This window comes from Parambassis ranga, chromosome 3 (assembly GCF_900634625.1).
Source record: "Parambassis ranga chromosome 3, fParRan2.1, whole genome shotgun sequence".
NCBI classification, from domain to species: domain Eukaryota; kingdom Metazoa; phylum Chordata; class Actinopteri; family Ambassidae; genus Parambassis; species Parambassis ranga.
In genome coordinates this window covers 13452257-13473312 of record NC_041024.1, presented here as the reverse complement: position 1 = coordinate 13473312, position 21056 = coordinate 13452257, and the positions used below count along the sequence as shown (strand labels likewise).

The following is a 21056-nucleotide window of genomic DNA, read 5'->3' as shown; positions in this document are numbered from 1 at the left end:
ATCTGAACCTCAGCATCACAATAAGCGGTTAGTCACTTGATTCTTCACTTACAGCTCCTTGGTCTTGTTTTAATTTTTTTTAACTTTACTGTATTTTAATTTTTAAATGAATCTATATGTTCCTGTCGTTATTATTCATATACATTTCATATTTCATATAATGAAAATATTGGCTATAATATGTGTTGATACGTGTGTCCTACATTTGAGTCCACGCAGCAAAGAAAAAACACACTTCCTTCCCGTCATGATTTTTTTCCTCAGGCGGCGTGCTGGATTCCACCAATCAGAGCGCGTTTTGATTTCTGCTCAACCAATGGGAGGCTAGGAAGTTCTTACAGTGTCAGTGGGTGTGATCCCTGAGGAGGAAGCGTCCCCGAACAATATAATAAAGTTTTGAGGTAAGTTTGTACCGACTTTATCCACGCATTACTTCACACAGACTCATAACAACAGAAGGTTTAAGGCCACATGTGCCTTCTGGAGCGTCTTTTAGCTGACTTGGTGAGCCGTTAAGCGCCGTGTTTAATCGCAGTGTGGGCGAAGTTTGACTACTTTTATCTGGTGTGCTTGAGGTTTACCAAGACGAGCTCCTCTCAGTAGCCACCGACGTCCTTTTCGGTGTTCATCCTTTCAATATGACGCCTCCAAGCTTTAAAACAGACACTTTATGACTTTTTTCCTACCTATCTACCCAACCCTGACTTTAAATCCTTGCTAAGTGTTGCTCTTTACGGCTGGTAAACTCACCTTTACCTGTACGTCTGGGTCGTTCAGCAGCTACCTACGGACAGCACATTTAGCATGAACACATTATGAGTTATGTAAAAATTAAATACCATCTGAATCACCATGAAAACATTTCTACTTTTTACTATATGGCTCCATTAATAAAGAGTTGATATTTTATTACTATTTGCTGACTTATAGGTGTTTTGTCAAAATGTAGTCTAAATTAATGACTAACGACTATATTTACTGTGTTCAGGAAATACTACTAACACCGTTATTGTTTGTTTTTTGTTTGTTTTTTGGAGCACACTGTAACATTAATCCTTATTTAAATTGTAAACAAAATCAACAGTTCCTGTTCAAAAACCTTGATGTACTGACATAAAGTCAGATTTTCCAGTGCACTGTTCCTTGACCACTAGTCTCCACTTATTTCTAAGGTCATTTAAAGTTATGACCACATTCTTTTTCGAGGTGTCACAAGCCCTAGGAAGGATATTAGTAATACCACTTCAAGAAAAATCAGCCAGTCATACTGAAACTAAAACACTGTAACCATCCATTCACCATGTAGTTCCGCCTACTTTTTGTGAAAGCAAAGCTGAAATAAATGGCTCTAAATAAAACTTTATGACCGTTATACACCGGAGGACACCAGGCTTTAACTCTTTTCATGTGTTCAAATATATGTATATTTCCTTGGCACTTTTGTTTTACAAGAGATTGGAAACTCTTGTCACATACTCCCTGACCTATCTGTGGCACCTGCACAGGTGTTTTCACTTGTTCTGCTTGATGCATCCTCTTCTGAGGACTGTGCTGTACTGGCTGTGCTTCACTGATATCTCCCCCAGTCTCCTGATACAGGGCACAACAAACTTATGCTGATAAAGTAGTCTGTGTAGTTTAATGATGTCCTGTGGTTCTCACAGAGGTTCAGTCGTCCTTATATCTGATTCCTATGTTTCTCTGCTGACTGTTCACATAGCAGAGAACTAAAGAAGGGCGTAGGATTACAGTGTTGATCTCATGTGCAGTAGCACTTTGGACTACTGTATCATAGCATTACAGTTTTTACATTTGATGAGTTAGGTTTGTCTCATTATGCACATGTCTGGTGAACCTGTATCATTGTATCTGCAGAACCCTGTTCTTTTGTGAATGAAATATTTACTTTGCTAAACGCCAGGCGAGCTGTCCAGGGAATATTAGAGGTTGTCTTTTGGCAGCAAAAGATAAATGATATATTTTAAGCTCCTGATGATCACTTAATCCTCACACAGCTGCTGAACTAATCTCACACTATACTTCCAGAGCACTGGTAGATGGGATAGCATGCTATAATTACACACTGGCTAAGATGCGAACATTCCTGTAGTCCCAGTGGCCAAGCATACTGTGTATTAGTGAAATATAAGGGCATCCATATAATTCAGCTGAGAGGATGCTCTTTCCACGCAGAGCGCTCCCTGTTCCATCAGTGTGCAGAGAGAGAGCACCAAGGGAGCACCGGCAGTTCAGTGGTTCATCAGAGTACAGGAGTTAGGGGCTGGACCTGGGGGGGAGGGGAGCAGTGAGATTAAACATGTTTTTATGTAATGAGGGTTTGAAATGGAGGCTGGGGTAAAACAGGATAAGGTGGACTGAGGCCACAGCCACTGACCACTGGAACACAGATGAATTTATTGTGGTGCTGGCAGTCATACTAAGAGAGGCCATTTAATGGATTTTCCTCAAGTGAGAGTAGAACTTTTCAAGCCTCAGGTTAAAGGATATAATCAAATAGGTCACAAATAGGTTAAGAAAATACAGCTGTGTAACTGATACAGTGACAGATTGTTGTTACCACATGTTTTTTCAAACTAGATTTTTTTATGAAAATAAAATAAATGTGATGTTTAGTTAAATATATGTCAAAACGGTGAAATATGCACAGGTTTACAGAGCTGGGCTGGATGCTTGATTAAGACTGCTGAACATTTTAAATGAGAGAAAGCAGATATTAAACAAACTGAATGTTTGGCCTATACTTTAATCTTACAACTGACTGATCAAAAATTTGAGTAAATGTTTCCCTGCACAAAATAAGGGACCCCCTGGGTTCTCTGAACATTTCCTGAAGCTTGAATATTGATAACTAAAACATAGTCTTGGGCTGGAGAACATTAGAATTTATGACGCTGACAAGATGCTTTGATCCTGTATGAAGCTTGAAGCAAAGACACTGTTTTAACTCTGGGGTCATGTATTTTAAACATTCATACTGTGTGTATTTATTTGTGTTCAGAGAATGGCGGACAAGACCATGGATGGAGGGCCATGGGCGGGATGTGCGGTCATGTTTCTGCAGTCGCTCTGTCCTGGTGTGGACCTGCTCTCTCTCTACAAAGACCAGCAAGGAAAGTTCATTGTCTTTAAAGTCATCAAGCTGACTCTTACAGGTGAGCACAAAAGTTTGGCATGCCGCTGTGTGCTAATTAAAAGAGCTGAAATCTTTTCCGGGATGTCTCATTCATTAATCAGTATGATTCATGGTCTCCAGATTCTGCAGGAGGTCTGGGTGGTTATGAGATCCTAAAGGTTCATGACGCTGATCCCTTCCTGGGGGTGGAGGTTAAGTTTGTGAATGTGGCAGCGTGTCGGCAGTTCCTGGAGAGCTACAGCTCTGGGGCGGTGCGCCAGTCTCTCTCCCAGCACGCCTGCCGGCTTCTTGCTCTCCCTCAAGAGCTCACTGTGGAAACCCAGCTCAAGGCCAGCACGCACTTCCTGGATCTGTGTATGGACAAGCTGGACCTTTGCCTGCAGCACATCCACCTGTCACAGGTACGCTGATGTTTCTGTTTATCTGTGATTAAAGGTATGGTTGAGTGAAGGTATTGAATTTGGGCCACGTTTTCCCCTCCTTTGGCACCTAAATGAAGGATCAATTCAGTATTGAATGAAAGTCTATATTGCCTATACTCTGTTTGCCTGCAGGTCGAAATATTTTTTGTCCTCATTTTTAATTAAATTAAGGGAATTGGGGTCTGGGTACAAAGTTCCAGAACTGTCCTTTCACTCTTTCATCGATTTAATAGTTTCTGTAAGTCACCATAAGTCGTTCACACCTGTTGCTGTTTTTTGTAGACATAGCTGTTTGCTACCTACGTTGGAAGATGATGTTCTAATTCTAAATCTCACCTATTAACCTCTGATTAGTCAGTTGTTCTCCATCTGGTAAAATCAGCCTCCTTCAGCAACACCTGCTGTATTTGAATATCTGGCTGTGCGCCATTCAGCTCCACCAGAAGGGTTTGGGGAGCTCAGTTATTACTCTGCTCAGCATGCTGTGTGAAATATGTTTTTGTCTGTACTGTTTACACCCTGTGATGGCACATGGGATTGAACGCTCACATTTAGAAAGTTGAGTGTCTGATAGTGAAGTCACCATTTTATTCCATTTAAAGTGTTGTTCTTTGCCGTTATGTGTCAGCCGGAGCGCCTGCGTGATGAGGAGATCGATCATCTGGAGCAGCAGCTCCAGAGTCAGGCCCTAGGTCCTGCACCACAGTCCACACCCATTACACAGGAAGAGTCTCCTGTCCCCAGCAACTGCTTCAAATTTCAGAACAGAGTGTTTGGTGAGTTGACATAACCTTTTTCACTTTTCACTTGGGCGTAGCATCTGTTTTTCCCAGACTGTTAACCAGGCTCTGGGTTTAAAGAAGTCACAATGGAGACTCTGTTCTTCATATCAGGCACTTTATTGACAAAGCCACATTAAGACACATTATGTGTGGTCTAGAAGTAAAAAAACTCAATTAAAATGTTTTTTAAAGTTATAAACTGTGACATCTGAGATTTGCTGGTCTGCAAATCATCCAGCTTTGTGGGTTGCTTGGTAGCATGAGTGTAGTGCTGCTTTCCAGCTGACGGTGCCAGCAGGTCAGGATACTGATTTGTATATTTGGACTGAATGAAGTGTGTCATTTTTTCTTATGAGGATTGTTTTTAGTGAAACAAAACAGGAGCAGGTAGCTGAAACAAAACACACAAACACACATTAACTCCCTCCTGGGATTTTGTGAAATGATGTTTGTGGGTTTGGAAAAAATGGAAAAAATGGTGACATTTTCAAATTTAAAGACCAAGCAGAGAAACATGGTTGTTCAGTATTAGATTAAGCTAATGTAAAATGTTATTAGTTTTAGAGTAATCATTATTAGTGTAAAATCAGTGTAAACTGACCTGACATGTGATGGAAAAGAGGATGTCACACACTGCAAAACAACAACAAAAGATCACATTGCATATAATTTAGGATGTTAACATAACATACATTTATCTAGGTTATTATAGGTTAATCTGGATAAATATATTATTATTAGCATTATTATTATTGTTATTAAAGCTGTTTTAATGCTTCAAAGACATTAAATTAAAAAAGTTTCTGAGTAGGGCTGCAATTGACGTAGCAGTATCATAGACCTGTGTCATGTATGATTTAGGTGAGCAAGTTATTCTGTTTACTGTTTACACAGACATCTGTTTATATAAAACAGTTACATAATCACAATTAAGTGCAGTTTACACCATTGTTTTTCCCTCATCATCTTCATTTGTCCTCTGGCCCATCAGAGGACCGGATGCTGACGGCAGCAGATGTTCAGACCTTTTCTAACGGAGTGGGCCGTCAGTGGAAGCATGTGGGGAGGTCTCTGGGGAAGAGCTGCCGCGCTCTGAAGGGCCCGGCCATAGACAACCTGGCCTACGAGTATGAGAGAGAAGGGCTGTATGAGCAAGCCTATCAGCTGCTTAGCCGCTTCATCCAGGCGGAGGGGAGGGCGGCCAAGCTGAGCCGGCTGGTCAAAGCACTGGAGGACTGCAAACTCACCAGCCTGGCTGAAAATATTCTGGACGTACAGCCAAGAGAGTAACTCTGAGCCTGAGCAATGAAAACTGAGGGGGGCAGGTCCTCTCTGCATGAGGAGTGGTGACTTTGTCCTACCTGCTTTTACACACAGTGTGTTTGTTGTCTGTCATCCTTACCTTAAAAAGGATTCCCCTGTGTATGTGGGTGTGTGTGGGTGTGTGTGTGTGAGCGAGTGGAACAGACAGGTTGTGTGAACACACTAACTTCTGTGAGTGACTCTTGCTTCTCAGTTAATAGTGTTATTGTTGTTTTCATTTAGATTAAATAATCTATCATCACTGTTAAACATATGCTGTAATGAGTGTAATGCACTGTTTTAAACTGTTGTCATCATGTACCTCCTTTTTATTTCTGCTTTAAGTCCATTTACAGATGGAACTTGTTGGGTTCTGTTCCTAATGAGTGCACAACTAAAGGTTATTGATTTTTTTTCTACAAAATGGGTGCATACAAATTAAATGGTTGTTAAAAAAAGAGGCTTTGTGTTTCTGTTTGATGCATTAGTGTAATTAAAACTGAAACCATCATTTTGTCTAAATTCCCTCAGGTATAATTTAGTGTTAATCCTCCCTCTCGCTCCACCATCACTCGGTGTCACACACACACGTGCCCATATGAGGGGAACTGCTCAGTGTATGTGTGTGTATGTGTGTGTGTGTGTGCGCGTGCGGCTGCTTGAGTCACGTGCAAGCTTCGGGGTGGAGAGGAGGAGGTTATAGCTGAGGTGTGTGTGAGGAGGTTTTATCTCAGCCTGGCTGTCAGATTCACTGATGGAGGGATGGAGGAGTTTCTGTAGGTTGAGCCGCTCTGCTGCTTTCATTCAGGCTTCACAGTAAAATCCCGGCCCTCCCCTTTTTGACTCCACTTGACCATCCATCCAGATGTGATGTGTGGATTAGAAGCTTTTATCACACACACATAAACACGTATAAGTGCTATATGGTATGGCCACAACCCCCAACATAGACACACAAAGATTTAGAAGTTATGACATCTCTCTGTATGTCTGCTGCTGGAAGTTACACTTTGTCATCTGTGATGAAGAGCTGAAACTCTCCATGTTTGACTTCAGTTTTTAAAACATTTTTCAAGACATCCAGCATTGATGAATTTGAAGCAGATTTTCTCAGTAGTGAAGTGTGATCGCCTTAAATGATTTATTCGGTTTAGTGATTTTTGATCGTCTGTAATATATGGGTTCTGTTTAATATAAGCATGACCTCTGTGTCCTGTCTGTGACCCACTGTGGTAAAGAAGACTTTTACGAGATTGATTTTATATTTGCTTATATGATCCACAGAAAAGTGATTACTTCCATTTAGTTAAGTAATTCTTTTACACTTTTTATATGGTATATTTTGTAGTAGCCTGTATGTGTTTCTGTTTACTCCTTTTGCTCATTTACTTGATGATGATTTGTAGATTTCTAAAACCATTAAAATCTATGGTCATTTTATAAAATATGTTGCAAATTAAACTGTCCATAGTTCTACAAAGATCTGCTAAGAGATAACAGTGCTTCTTAAACATTAATACATCTGTAAATCTGTATCTGGCAAGATTCTACATTTGTAGTGAGTCTTTAGTGGGATTACATGCAACCACTGCTGGATAAAACTATTTTACTACAGTAAAATACTTTTATAGAATCTATTTTTTGCACATTTATTTGACAGTTGTAGTTAATGTTTTTTTTTTTTTTTTTTTACATATAAATCCATTTGTAATGCTGAGGTTAGCTGAGGATACATACAGCTTAAAACAGCAGAAGCCTTTAACAGTATGTTGTTATGTAATTTACTGCTAATAGTTATTATTTTGCCTTTTTGATATTCTGAGCTTCTAAGTTGTGTGTTTACTGCAGTAGCACACTGGTGTATTACAGCACACAGGAAGGATTTCAGTACTTTTACTGATTTTCCCCGCATTGATATGAACTATATTGGCCCCCAACATCCTGCCATGCATTTATGTAACTAAGTGTGTACCTGCTGCTCCGTGTCCGCCGCCCTGTGTGTTTTAGGCCTGTTTATGTTTCCGTGACTAAACGTCATGCGGGCTCCGGGGAGTAGACGCTGAACCGCGTTGGGACATTTTAATTTTTCAACAACAGCACAGTCTCCACTAATACCACGAGACAAGAGGGCAACATTTGCCATTTAGACGGCTCTTTCATTTGAATAATCTTTCATCGGACGTGATTACAGCTCGGCCGCTCTGACGTCAGACAGATTGCCTGCGCTAGGTGAGTCTCGCGCAGACAGCCCCGCGTCCCTCCTCTTCCTCTCGCGCCCCTCCTGCCTTCGTGGAGAGAGATACGATGAAATCGCTCGCGCTCGCTGTCATCATCACCATCATCTGCGCCGCCCTGTAGAGAGAGAGAGAGAAGAGCTCGAGACCCCTCTCCCCACCTAACAACAACCCCAACCCCGCAGGCTCGAGCGCAACGACCCCACCCCCCAACCCCCTCTGAGAGAGGGGACGGAGCGAAGACACACACAGTCACGGAGAAAAGACCGTTTCGGGATCCCGGCTCCGTTTTGCCCTCAATCCGGGCCTAATGCTGTAGCAGACAGCGCAGGAGGAGAGCGCGAGTGAGAGACAACGCACTGACAGAGAGTCGGCGAGGGACAGGGCGGACCGGGGAGACGACGGGATTGCTCATTCGCCTGGAAACATGGGATGTACACTGAGCGCCGAGGAGCGCGCAGCTCTGGACCGGAGCAAGGCCATCGAGAAAAACCTGAAGGAGGACGGGCTGGTCGCCGCCAAGGACGTCAAACTGCTCCTGCTCGGTAAGAGAAGAGCCAGTCCGGCCGCGGGGCTGCTGCGCCTCCGCACGGCGCGGCTCGGTTTACTTGTGGTGGGAGTGCATGGGGCGGAGGTGCTCTCCGTGGTACTGATTTCAGTGCCGGCTCTCACTCTGCCTTCCGTTCTTTACAGGCGGCGGAGAGTCCGGCAAAAGCACCATCGTCAAACAGATGAAGTAAGTGTCCCTTTTCTGGCTTATTTTGACCCTCTTATGCACAGTCGGAGTGAAAGGCCCGAGATTGCGCCTCCCCTATATGTGCTAAGGCAGGTTCAGCCGCCATGTTTCGAGAGGCCGTAGCCCGGGAGGAGTGCCGGTGACTCGAGCACCTCCTGCAGACCGACAGTGAGGCTGCGGAGACCGCACCGGTGCGTCCCAGGGTGCTGTTCACTGCCTGGGTGCTGAAATGTAGTTAACGAGGGTTTTACTTGACTACAGGGAGTGTGCGACTGGGGATGTGTGGGTGTTGTTCCTCTCGCTCTGTATGTGTGTGTGTGTGTGTGTGAACACACAGTGAGGTCACTACAGCTCCATTAGTGAATACCTCTGCTTTTAATCTTAATGGCTTTAAGTGCCCGATATCGCCGGGAGTACTTTGCCTATAAAGCGGATTTACGCAGAAATATGGCTTCTAAAACCGCATCTAAACCTTCCCCTGTCTGAGCTAAATCACTCTTTGATATTTTAAATCACTGTTGTTTCCCCTAAACCTCTTAGTTAAGTTTCTGGATGTTTCAGTGCGGGGAAAATGCACGGCCCTTTGTATATTTTGTCCTGTGGAACATCTCTCCCATTGTTTGTGGGTAGAGAGAGAGAGATAGAGAGTGTGTGTGTGTGTGTGTGTGTGTCTCCTTCCTGTATTGCACTGACTGCACCCTCCCTCCATGCCCTGCTTCCTCCTCTTCCCTTCACCTCATTACCCTCCCTGTGGTCTCTGCTGGTTGCCGATGTAGCTTCTCTGCTCTGAACTGAAGACACTGGACCAGATAGGGTTTACAAATACTTTTAGGGGCTTGCTTCAGCCTGAGCAAGCAGCAGATAGATGGTTGTTACTGTACACCCTGGGTCATAAAGTTCAGGTACTGGAGGGTGCATTTAGGATGCTCTGCTGTGATCCACACACACTGTGCAGTGAGAGTGAAGCCAGTGAGAGGAGAGAGAGAGAGAGAGAGTCCACAAACATGTTGACAGGAACAACCTGTCAGAAAATGTGACCTAATAAAAGAGTACATGTGCAGTATAGAGCGCTGCATGATTTAAATCAGGAGTAACTTCATTGATACGTGATGTAACCATGCTAACCAGCTGCAGAAATGTCACTGGTGTTTATTTTTACACATTTCCATTTGCAGACTGTTAATTAAGAACACATGCTGTTTATAAAGCTGACATTAAACATCAACCCTTTAAATTCACATTTTAATACTGTTGATTCCCTGGTATAATATAAAACCAAATAATATGTTGATTTAGTAAACAATATTGACATTTTATATACACTGAAGGACATTCTGCTGGCACACTAGTTTAGTTGATGAATCAATTAGTTTATTGACAGGTCTATTTTGATATTTGAATGCTTTGGTAGTAAATCGAATATTAGAAGGTTCTGGACATTTGATGACTTTATAATTTATAGACAAAGCGTGCAAACATCACCATTAATCTTGCATCTTTAACCTGAAGGTTTTATTTCAGAACTCTGATTATTTTTATGGTTGTAGAAGATTCAAGCCAACCGGGTTGATCACTTCTATTAAACATCTTAATAATGGACACTAACGAGATGAATAACCAAAAACCATCATGCCTTATTCATTTCCCTCATCAAATATCAATCACCAATCACAAACGGGGCGACATTCAACTGCTGTAAAAGTTTAAATATGGTTCGTTTGGGCAGGAAATGGCAGATATTTAATAGACTCAGGCTGAAGATGTGCTCATTGATAATTTGATGCTGACCAGATTATGAGGACAGAACTGTGTCAAGCTCTGTGTAGTAGCGATTGATTAGTGCTCTGACTGATTGCACTCCATTGGCTGTCATAAATTATAAATGGCTTAAATATCATGTTACTGTGCAGTTAAAGATCACAGGCTGAGAATGTAAAAACGATCTGCCCCATTAAACCTGAACATAATTAACAATTGACTTGTGAGATGTGTATCTATGGAAGTTTGAACATGCAGCGCTTTTATTTTGAAATTGTTGAGGTCTGCAGGACCATATGGACATGTGTGACTTTTTTCTATTTAGTCCAAGCTTGGGTCTCTAATATCTCTGTGCGCCTGCAGGATTATCCATGAAGATGGCTTTTCTGGGGATGATGTGAAGCAGTATAAGCCTGTGGTCTACAGCAACACCATTCAGAGCTTGGCGGCCATCCTTCGAGCCATGGACTCCCTGGGCATCGAATTTGGAGACAAGGATCGAAAAGTAGCTTCACCTTTGCTCACCAGTCCTGAAACTGTTTCATATATGTATAATGTGTCCTACAACAGGACTACAAAATGGATCCTTTTCAAGACTTTTATTTGAATTTAAAGAAATTTAAGTGTGCATTTAAAGATCATTTGTAATATTAAAAATACAATTTCAACATATCATAAATAATAAATAAAGTGATATAAATATGATGCTCCTGCTCTTGTGAAACGTGTCTGTCCAGGCCGATGCTAAGCTGGTTTGTGATGTGGTCAGTCGTATGGAAGACACAGAGCCGTACTCTGCAGAGCTTCTCAGCGCTATGAAGCGTGTATGGGCCGATGCTGGGACTCAGGAGTGCTTCAACCGTGCCCGGGAATACCAGCTTAACGACTCTGCTAAATAGTGAGTAGAACTATAAAAAGCCCTATGATTAAAAAGACACATCAGCCTTCTAATGCACATTTTTATCTGTTTGTCATCAGCTACTTGGACAGTCTAGACCGGATTGGGGCAGCAGACTACCAGCCCACAGAGCAGGATATCCTGAGAACCCGAGTGAAGACCACTGGCATTGTCGAAACCCACTTCACCTTCAAAAACCTCCATTTCAGGTAGATCCGGTGCATAACTTGGCCTTTGTTGTTGTCAAAGATCCAGGATTATAGCACTCTGTATCTGCATTGGTGTCTGTCCCCTTCCTCCAGGTTGTTTGACGTGGGAGGTCAGAGGTCAGAGAGGAAGAAGTGGATCCACTGCTTTGAAGATGTGACAGCCATTATCTTCTGTGTTGCTCTGAGTGGATATGACCAGGTGCTCCATGAAGATGAAACCACTGTAAGTGTGTCCAAGTTAATCCAGTCTGATTCCCTGTGGGGCACAGATCCCCGGGAAACGTCAATCTCCACTGTCACTTGTCCGATGAAGTTGGTAGAAGGCTAGTCCTGCTCATTTGAAGGATGTCAGGGTTTCACTTCGTATCTTAGAGCCACATCGTTCACAGTAAAAGCACTGGAAAGTGGTGCTGGCCTGGAGGATTTCGCTTGGTTTCCAGGAAAATACGAGTGCTTATTTGCATTGTTTCCCTGTGGTAGTCACTTAATTACAGGCGATTTATAGTTCGTATCTCACTGGCGTACAAACCTGCTCTCCTCACTGTAACACTAACCTCATTATTCTTTTTCCTGTAGAACCGCATGCATGAATCACTCATGCTCTTTGACTCCATCTGCAACAATAAGTTCTTCATCGACACCTCCATCATCCTCTTCCTCAACAAGAAGGACCTGTTTGCTGAGAAGATCAAGAAGTCCCCTCTGACGATCTGTTTTCCAGAATACACAGGTCAGTCCGTCACTCTTAATTCTTACTGCAAGCAAGTTGAGTGAAGACATTAACGCGTTCTCTGGTGCTCTCTCCTCCCCTTTCCTCCAGGTGCTAATACTTATGACGATGCTACTGCATATATTCAGGTTCAGTTTGAGAGTAAGAATCGCTCTCCTAACAAGGAGATCTACTGTCACCTGACCTGTGCCACTGACACAGGGAACATCCAGGTAGTGTTTGATGCCGTCACTGACATCATTATTGCAAACAACCTTAGAGGGTGTGGCTTATACTGAGGCCTGTCCAAGCACAGAGGTTGTCATGGAGTGTATGAGGTGTTAATAATGATAATTTTGATGATACTTAAACACATAAATATGTAATTCTACACGTCCAAAAGGACCCAAAGAGCTGCCGTCAGACACCACACTGGATTATTGCCATGAGTTGTTCCCTTCCTCTTATTTTGATTTCACTACACAACCCCAGTTTTGTCTTTTAAAAAAATGTGTTTTTGAGCTGAATGTTTCATGTTCTGCCGATGACTGTCAACAAGTGGGACAAGACAAGAAGCACCAGGGGTTTATTCAGCCACAGCCTTGTGTCCAGAGATGCAATGCAAGTAGCCTGCAATATCATTCTCAAACACCACGTGGACTATAGCCTGGCCAGCCATACCCACGCCACAAAGATTCTCTGTATGAAATAATTCTTTGTATAGAAGAAAACAAGAATTAGGATGGCCGGCCAGGCTACATGGATCATTGTCCCATTCTTTTGTGGTATTTTATTGAGGCATTAATACCGGTACTGAATAAAGCCTCTGGTGCTCTGTTTAAAGAGCTGCTGTGTGTATGAAGGTGGAGATGATGATAATGATGTCGGGGAGGTGCTGTTCTTGTGGCCGAGGGTCATGGACGGAAAGAAGGAGGCTGTTTCAACTTTCCTTCAGACTGATGTATGACCGAGTAGCCTGCAGGTCTGTTCCACTCTCTGTTTGCTGTAAGACATGATGAAAGAGAGTGGCTGCCCATCACCACTGGCCTCCTGTAGCGTGAGGAAATACTTATCAGCCAATGTTATCTCAAAAAAGAAAAAAAAAGTCATCATATCGGTGCCAACCATCTGACAGATAGGGATAGGATCAGAAATCATAGCTCATACTATCCACTATATTATTATTTAAGCAACAGATTTTATCATCGAATGATTTATTTATTTAAGCCTCATGCCCTACATGCCTCCTCCTACCTCCTGAAATCCCGTGCCACATATTTATTTCCTGTCATGAAATACTGGGGTGCACCGACACCCATGTGCGGTTCAGAGGGTAGAAAGCCGCCCTCCAGTGACATCTTGTTCTCTGTGTGGTGCTTGACCCTTTGATGTGCATCTGTGTAGAAATAGAAGACTGCACAAGGAGAACAATATCATTTGAGGCAGCCTGTCTGGGGAGTAGAGTTTTTTTAACCCTCTCCTCCCCTGATCAGTCAACAGGGAACTATTATTCCTCCCTCCCATCCCGTCTGTCACGTTTCTCTTTTCACAGAGAAAAAGTACAGCTCTCCATTTTCACCTGTGCACCTAGAAACTCATCTTCTGATCCCTGTATACTCTTTACCTATCACATATCATATCCTATCTCCATTTTCACCTTAAAAGCACCGTACTGTATATATATATTATGATTATACCAGATTTTTTTTTACTGTGAATGTTTTTGTGCTGCACCCCCCATCCTATTCAGTAGTTTATTGGTTGCTCTCATGTGGAATGTTTGTGCTGAGCCAATCGAATGTTGTGTTTACATTAAAGCCACACTTTTCCTAACTATTCCCGAGTCTGTGGTCTGAGTCTGATGATGCTGCACAGTTAATAGGGTTGATGTCAAACTGTACTGCTGCAGAACATTTAAACACATGCTGACCTGCTTTAATTTGAGCAGAGAATTAAGGCTGGACCAGGAAATTAGGCTGAACATTATGAGAGTGGACCACTTTTAATGCTTCATTGCCTGGTGAACACAGCTTTGTATTTAGTGTCAGAAATACGTATAAAAGATTGGGAGCAGGCCTTGCATGGCAATGGGGCGGCACTTGGTGAAATGTGGCGGATGGCGGGGATCAGAGACCTCGCACAGCAGCTCTCAATTTATTAGGTTAAAAGTGTTCCATCATCACAGACAAGGAGCTATTCATATATTGAATGACTAGGCTGGATCAGCTGTCTGACCTGCTTCTGTCAGTTTAATGGGTATGATGTTCATTACTGTTCTGTTTCAGTGACAGCCGCGGAGCTCCACTCCTCAGTCCCAGGGTGTCCTCGTTTCACAGAACCAGTTACAGGTTGGAAGGCTGGGACTCCCACTCTGACACCATTACACATTTTGAAGTTTTAATTAAACATTTACAAGATTAGTCTCATACTTACAGTTAATCCATATCAAATTGTTCAGAATTGACACCAAGTAACCACAAAACCAGGAGCCAGGTGAGGTCTGAAAACACCTCTGAAGAGAAATCAGTCATTGATCGGTGCCCACATCTGCTCACAGAAATATGGAGGCCTGCGTTAAAAGCTTCACACAGTTGGTGCTACACAGCAATCAGTAATGACAGCGGGCCAGTTCTAAGTTACAGTCGCAGCCTCTTGATATCTTCACTTCTGAAGTCGATGCGCAGTGCTAGGACCTGGCGCACCTCTGCCGGAGTTAGCCGCCACGTCAGGGGGCCTGAATTAGGGCCCCAGTAATCCAAGATTTCAGTCACCTGCAGCACAAATAGATAAAAGTGAATCTGTGTAATTTAGGAAAAGCAGAATGTCCCTGAGAGGGTAACACTATTAGAAATTATATACTGAATTAGTATGAGTTAATAAACATTAACCACATAGACAAGGATCTTCATCCTTCCACAACATTCTTATTGTCAAGTAAAACTTTACCAAGATGTGATAGAGGATATTAAATAGTAGAACCAGACAGTACCAGACAGTAACATAAAAATGACTACAGATACCTGTTATTTGTGTAGGAATGCACATTAATATTGTCACAATTTATGGATTAGCTAATCAATAATTAGCTGAACACTGACAGACCAGAAAGGTAACATAGAACAGGCATGTCTGTGGTGTGGAAGTGTCAGGAAATTATAGCAGAGCTTCTGTTTGCAATGACTGCTCACCATCAGCCATGGCAGGTGACAAACTGCATCCTATCACAATACTACACATCTAATTACCAGTCCTAATATGTTCATTTAAAAACCAAGAGAGACTTCATGTTCTCAGTTTAGAACAAAATGCATCAAAATGAGTTTCACATAATACCGCTGTGTGTGTGTAAATTAACAAATGTAAATTACCCGCTCCAGGTTGAGGATGGTGGCCATCTGCGTGAGACGAGCAAACTTGTCTCTGATGGTCCAGGTGGTCACAGTGGTGAGGTACGCCACCAGAGACCGAAGCTCTTTATCAAACTGCAGCCCACCGAGCTGCAATGAAACAATCAGCATAGTGAAACACCTGTGGATACTTCACATAAACAGATTCTTCTTTATTTTTCTTCAGACATTTTCTTTGTACAATATGTTGTACCCAGTGTAATAATTTATTTAGAGCTTTCCTATAAAAACACTCTTCTCAAAATAGGAAGAGGCCAACATGCCAAAAGGAAGCACCCTCCCTTTCAGGCCTATCTGGATTCATTAATAAATCATTGATGGAGGATTTTCTTCAGATGTGTGTCAGTGATTCGGTGCACAGGGAGCTCGCTGCCACCTTGTGGCCGAGCTCAGAACCTCACCCTGCTGAAAGAGCATTTGAGGACCGTTTTCTCCATTTCAATAGATATCAGGCTGGTCATCAGGCTGGTGAGCGTGTCATAGATAACAGGAGAGAGCGCGGTCTGGTGAGGCAAAACAGTGACGGTGAGACAGATTTAAGATTTAATCAGCAGACACCAAGTCCCAGCTCAACGGTGCTGTTACCTTAAACTCTGCCATCAGCTGCTCCAAGTTAACGATGAGCTGCTGCACCCAGGGGTCATTAGCTTCATAGTCATTAAACTCCTCCTGCGAGGCACAGCAACAGTTACAACAACAGGTTTCGTCAGCTTTGATTTTAGCACAGAAACATGAGACCATTACCTCCTCTATGTTATGTGAGATGGACAGGAAGCTGCTGATCCAGGGTTTGATCTGAGGCTTTATAGCTGTTGTATTTAACTCAGTCAGACCCTCCTGGGAAAAACATCAGAGTAGAAGAATCAGAGAAGCCAAGCAATGATGGGGTCAGCAGAATTTTTACGGTATACACCATCCTGAGAGTATTATGGGAAACTGAAGACTTATATTGATTTATCCTATCTATGGAGTCATTTAACCTCTCAGGACACAGTTGCTGTGATTTTGATATGTTAACCAATGTCACACAGCACTATACCAGATGCTTTTTTGTTCTGCTATATCAATGGAGCTGGATGGCTATGAAGAGATCATTGATAGTATCATAAGAAACACAAGGTAAGTGTTGTAACACACCGAAGGAGTACCTCACAAAACATCACTCCAAAGAAACGCTGGACTGGTCTGACAGTGTCCAGTCAAGTAAGCACATGTTTAAGTTTGCATTTGTGTGTCCTACCTGTAGGAGATCTTTGAACTTTGTGGATGTGCTGACAAGGTCGGACAAACAGCTTTCAATCTTGGCCTGCTCACCAGAACCGACCCCCTGACTGAACAACTTGGAGCAGTCATTCTGCCAAATAAACAACATTTAATTTTCAGCAAATGAGGCAAACTGAAAACAGCATGGTGAACAGGAGAGGGCAGGCTGAGCTCTGGCACAGATGTAACACCCACCTCTAGGTTCCTCTTCAAAGTTGTAATATTCTCACTACACACCTCAACATTATTCAGAGTCACCTGAGTGAAAAAAACAAAGTGTGCGTGAAAGATTTGTACAGACAGAATTCTATTCAGCACTACTTAAATAAAAACATGCTGAAGACAAGGTATTTTGACTTTAAAAGTCCAACTAGCAGCTATAAACCTTTAAGTGCTTCTTGATTTCAATTTGTGACTGTACAAATTTGTGAAAAGGTTTTAGAAGTAGAGCTTCCTTCAGCCAAGAGCCATTTTAAATATTAAAGCAGTACTTATCTCTCCTAAATTAGAGGATCTTATTCATGCATGTGATACCTCGTTAAATTACTGCTGATCACTTATTAAACAAGACTTATAAAAAAGAACCTTTTTATCACAGTCACAGAAATTTCTGAGATTCTGCCTGTGAGCAGTGCGTGCAGTGCAGCCAGTGAGTGTGTCTGTTCATATTACCAGAAATGCAGCCTTGGCATGTTCAGCGCTCTCGATGCCCAGCGTGTTGAACTTGCCCTGCTGCAAGCTGCTCTGCATCAGACTGACCGCACTGCTGACACCACGCTGGATGTCTTGAAGTGTTGTGGCTGGGAAGCCCTGCCGCAGCTTGTTGTACAACACCTCTCTGACAGGTGAATAGGGACACGCTTATACATGAGATGATTTTAAAAACATTAAAAGTTAAATGTATCAGCTGGGAATGAGAGAGTACCTGAAGTCGGACTCCAGCACAGAGTTAGCGTGGTTGATCATGGCGCAGAGGCAGTCTATGCTGGAGCTTGATAAAGCTCTGCTGATGCACTTCTTGACAATATAGAAACAGTCATCCACCATGCTGCTGGTCAGCTGACCCTTTTCATATGCATCCATGGCAACAGCCTGGGATGGGGAATATTAAAACATGCAAATATTGCATCAATTTTAGGATATTCAGGGGCAGGGAGTTCTCTCTTGTAGAAATTCTCTCTATATACAGTATTTACGCAGGGTTTTATAAATAGCTGACCTTGTTAACAGATTCCCTCATGTAGTATTCTTCCATTGGAATGTAGTAGCCAATCAGCTCCTGCATTGTCCTGCTCAGCAAGCAGTGTTTCAGCAGTTTCTCCACGTTCTGCTGATGTTCTGGGTTTTCAGAAAGGCAGGAAAAACATCACCATTTAAACAAAGCTTATATAAATGTAAAATCACACCTTAATATTACTACCCTGCGTAATGCTCTGAGCGTCTCCAACTTCAAAGTCGGCCATCATGCGGCGGCGTAAGAAACGCAGGTAGAGCTCAGCCCTCGCGTTCATCAGGGTTACTTCTGTCAGCACAGGGTCCAGTTCCCTGTTAGAGAAAGACAGCGATATGAACAAAAACACAACGGAGACAAACATAAAGAGGAGACAGCACGTTGCTCACACAAACACACACCTTGGCTCGATCCTCTCCCCTGGCACACTCTTCATCATGCTGCTTTGCACAATCTGAAACTAGAGGTCAAACTCAAGGTTACAGCAGGTACAGACAAGCTGTTAAAACCACCATGCGATGCAGCTCGTATGTCATGCACACCTTGCTGTGGTACCCTCTCTGCTGGATGAACTTGTCGACTATTTTCTGGGCCTGCCGGTCACATTCCTGCTGCAGGTGAGTGATGAGTGTGTACAGATGGCCTGGACCATAATATGTCTCTACTATAGGTTGATGTGTCTCCACAACACGAGCAATACCTGTAAACACACACAAAGAAACACAGAGAAACACTGGTGGTAGTGTCCACTACCTAAGAGAGACACATACAGACAGTGTTTTATCACCTTCCAGCAGCAGTGTCAGAGTATCTGCAAATATCAGCAGAGCCCGCTTCTCGCCCAGATCTCCTCCTGTGGCTAACAGCAGGTTCTCCTCAGCTTTGGAGGCAAGCTGTGTGAGTGAGTGTGAAAAATCAGAGAAACGCTCACGCTTAATGAACAGAATCCTCTTAACATGAAGTGAATATAAATTGGAGTCCAACTCAATAAAAGAATACAGAAATACTGTGTTTTAGTACTGTAGAATATGTTGACTGATGTGCATTTGTTGTTTTACAAAACACGGATAGATGGATGTAGGCTTGGAAATGATTGAATTTTGTGTCATCAGTCTAGTTAATGCAAATCAAAGCCACAAATAATGGATCCAAAATCTCCATTGAACACACAGAAACAACCCACACACTTTATAAAGATTAAATAAAATGAGAAAAAACACATTCTTATGCTACTACTGACCTGACTGCACAGATATTGACCAAAGCGAGCGAGGCCCTGCTGGTGGAGGCCCAAAAGAGGAAAGATCTTGAAAAACCTTTCGACCTGGGCGAGGTCGACTGCTGCTACTGCTTCATCGAGCTTCTCTGCAACAATGACCTTCAGTTTCTGCTCCGCCTCCTGCAGCATGACCAGACTGGCATCCACTGTGCTGCCTGTGTAGACACAATAAATTGGTGATGTTACAGTGTGTAGTATGTGTTCAATGCAGTGCAATATCACCATGACACCTTACTTTCTTCTCCCTGCCTGCTCAGCTCAATAACCGACTGGTCCAGAGAAAGATATCGATGGATATGAGCAGCAGCCTGTTCATAATCTTCATTACGCAGAGCCGTCTGCACACCGTCTGTGCAAAACTTCAAGTCAAGGATATCATCAGCACGCTGGATGACATTATACAGCCGCGTCTGCAGGAAATAAATGCAGGTACACACTTAGAGATCAAAGCATGTGGTGCAGTATAATAGTACAGTCATTATAACCTGACAGCTAAATTAAAACATCACATGTGTTTTTACCTTTGCCAGGTCAAGCTGTCTGACCTTACGGCTGACGTTTTCTGCCAGGCTGCAGGTAAAGGTGATCATCCCCGAAAGCTGACTGGCATCTCCTCCAATCAACTGTAGACTAGGTCTGTGCAGTAAAAAGAAATATTTTATACAACACAGGTTTATATTTGGTGTTGACCAAATGTCTTAGATGCTGTTGAAACACCATTAATCTGTGCAAAGTATACCCCATCCTCTGCAGAGCCAGCATCTTTGTGTGAATGGCTCCCTCCTGACCGACCAGTCTGTCCAGCTCAGCCTCCACCTTCTTCTGTATGAAGCAAAGCAACAGGAATATTGTGAAGAGTATAGAGTGAAGCACTGTGAAGCTAATCCATTAGTAATGCTGATAACATTAAACTACTGCAATTCCTGGTCTGACACTATAAGCTTTTAATTGAAAAGAAGTACGCTGTGAGGTGTTAAAATGTTATCGTACTTGCTGTTATCTGAAATAGTAGTTTTCCCCAGCCTCTCCTTGGCGTTTGCCCTTTAATAGTATTTAATAACACTTTATATTATAAACCTGGACGTCTGTGTACTGTTTTGAGGCTGCGTTGCAGTATACGTGGATGGTGCCTAAACGCTACACCACAGGCCGACATTACAGAGCTCTGTACGAACCTCCTCTGTGCAGAGCTGCTGGTAAACTTTCTCCAGGTCCTCCAGCTCCGTCAGCGCGGAGATGGTCTCCATACTCACTGAGGACAAGGAGCCTGAGTCGCATCTTTTCGCTGCCACTGGTCCGCTGTCAGCCATCTTCCGCAACCGGAACTAGACTCAGGATCCAACGTCATCAGAAAGCTAGCTGCCCCTGGGTTTGGTCTGTCAGGCAGCGAATCTTTTAGCTTAAATCTGGTTCCAATAAAGACACTTTGTCTTTAATTTATAACCGTGTACGCAGCTCCATCTTTAACCGGGTATAATATAAACGGACATTTGAGCCAGGTGGCGCACCGACGGTCCAGAAGCTCTGCCTGAGAAGTCCTACTCTGGGAATGTGATGATATACTACGCATGCGTGTAGTGGTACGTTTTTGTTTTGTAGTTAAAGGGATCTAGTGTTCCTCAGCTGATTAGCCACCTTGTTGCACAGTTAATTAACTAACTACGTTCATGTA

General features: G+C 42.9%; 3 protein-coding genes across 3 annotated transcripts; 2 read left to right on the top strand and 1 right to left on the bottom strand.

Annotated features, from left to right (window-relative positions):
- The first annotated feature begins 350 nt into the window (after window positions 1-350).
- Window positions 351-6109, top strand: tradd (tnfrsf1a-associated via death domain). Its single transcript, XM_028401911.1, has 5 exons — window positions 351-401; window positions 3020-3173; window positions 3275-3555; window positions 4205-4352; window positions 5350-6109. Exons 2-5 carry the CDS (start codon window positions 3023-3025, stop codon window positions 5646-5648), a joined length of 879 nt encoding a protein of 292 aa, XP_028257712.1. The 5' UTR covers window positions 351-401; window positions 3020-3022; the 3' UTR covers window positions 5649-6109.
- A 1845-nt stretch (window positions 6110-7954) lies between these two features.
- gnao1b (guanine nucleotide binding protein (G protein), alpha activating activity polypeptide O, b) lies at window positions 7955-13983 on the top strand. Its single transcript, XM_028401617.1, has 8 exons — window positions 7955-8439; window positions 8588-8630; window positions 10752-10893; window positions 11126-11286; window positions 11367-11495; window positions 11589-11718; window positions 12072-12225; window positions 12316-13983. The coding sequence occupies exons 1-8, from the start codon at window positions 8322-8324 to the stop codon at window positions 12501-12503; spliced, it is 1065 nt and encodes a 354-aa protein (XP_028257418.1). The 5' UTR covers window positions 7955-8321; the 3' UTR covers window positions 12504-13983.
- Window positions 13984-14342: 359 nt separating this feature from the next.
- On the bottom strand, window positions 14343-20929 carry cog4 (component of oligomeric golgi complex 4). The gene is made up of 19 exons (XM_028402725.1): window positions 20560-20929; window positions 20124-20206; window positions 19906-20020; window positions 19620-19794; window positions 19346-19539; window positions 18893-18998; window positions 18648-18805; window positions 18507-18565; window positions 18295-18419; window positions 18094-18212; window positions 17800-17966; window positions 17547-17712; window positions 17070-17132; window positions 16852-16965; window positions 16356-16448; window positions 16197-16280; window positions 16013-16114; window positions 15573-15701; window positions 14343-14975 (listed from the first exon to the last, which is right to left on the bottom strand). Exons 1-19 carry the CDS (start codon window positions 20692-20694, stop codon window positions 14841-14843), a joined length of 2322 nt encoding a protein of 773 aa, XP_028258526.1. The 5' UTR covers window positions 20695-20929; the 3' UTR covers window positions 14343-14840.
- Window positions 20930-21056: the final 127 nt, after the last annotated feature.

What these genes read in the sequence shown, in the direction of transcription:
- tradd (XM_028401911.1), top strand. Translation starts at nt 3,023, where the DNA reads ATGGCGGACAAGACCATGGATGGAGGGCCATGGGCGGGATGTGCGGTC. An exon ending in AGCACATCCACCTGTCACAG is followed by an intron (nt 3,556 to 4,204) that starts GTACGCTGATGT and finishes GTTATGTGTCAG; the next exon opens with CCGGAGCGCCTGCGTGATGA. An exon ending in ATTTCAGAACAGAGTGTTTG is followed by an intron (nt 4,353 to 5,349) that starts GTGAGTTGACAT and finishes CTGGCCCATCAG; the next exon opens with AGGACCGGATGCTGACGGCA.
- gnao1b (XM_028401617.1), top strand. Translation starts at nt 8,322, where the DNA reads ATGGGATGTACACTGAGCGCCGAGGAGCGCGCAGCTCTGGACCGGAGC. An exon ending in TTGGAGACAAGGATCGAAAA is followed by an intron (nt 10,894 to 11,125) that starts GTAGCTTCACCT and finishes GTGTCTGTCCAG; the next exon opens with GCCGATGCTAAGCTGGTTTG. An exon ending in TCCATGAAGATGAAACCACT is followed by an intron (nt 11,719 to 12,071) that starts GTAAGTGTGTCC and finishes TTTTTCCTGTAG; the next exon opens with AACCGCATGCATGAATCACT.
- cog4 (XM_028402725.1), bottom strand. Translation starts at nt 20,694, where the DNA reads ATGGCTGACAGCGGACCAGTGGCAGCGAAAAGATGCGACTCAGGCTCC. An exon ending in GGGGAGAGGATCGAGCCAAG is followed by an intron (nt 18,420 to 18,506) that starts GTGTGTGTTTGT and finishes TTTCTCTAACAG; the next exon opens with GGAACTGGACCCTGTGCTGA. An exon ending in TGAGGGAATCTGTTAACAAG is followed by an intron (nt 17,967 to 18,093) that starts GTCAGCTATTTA and finishes TCCCCATCCCAG; the next exon opens with GCTGTTGCCATGGATGCATA.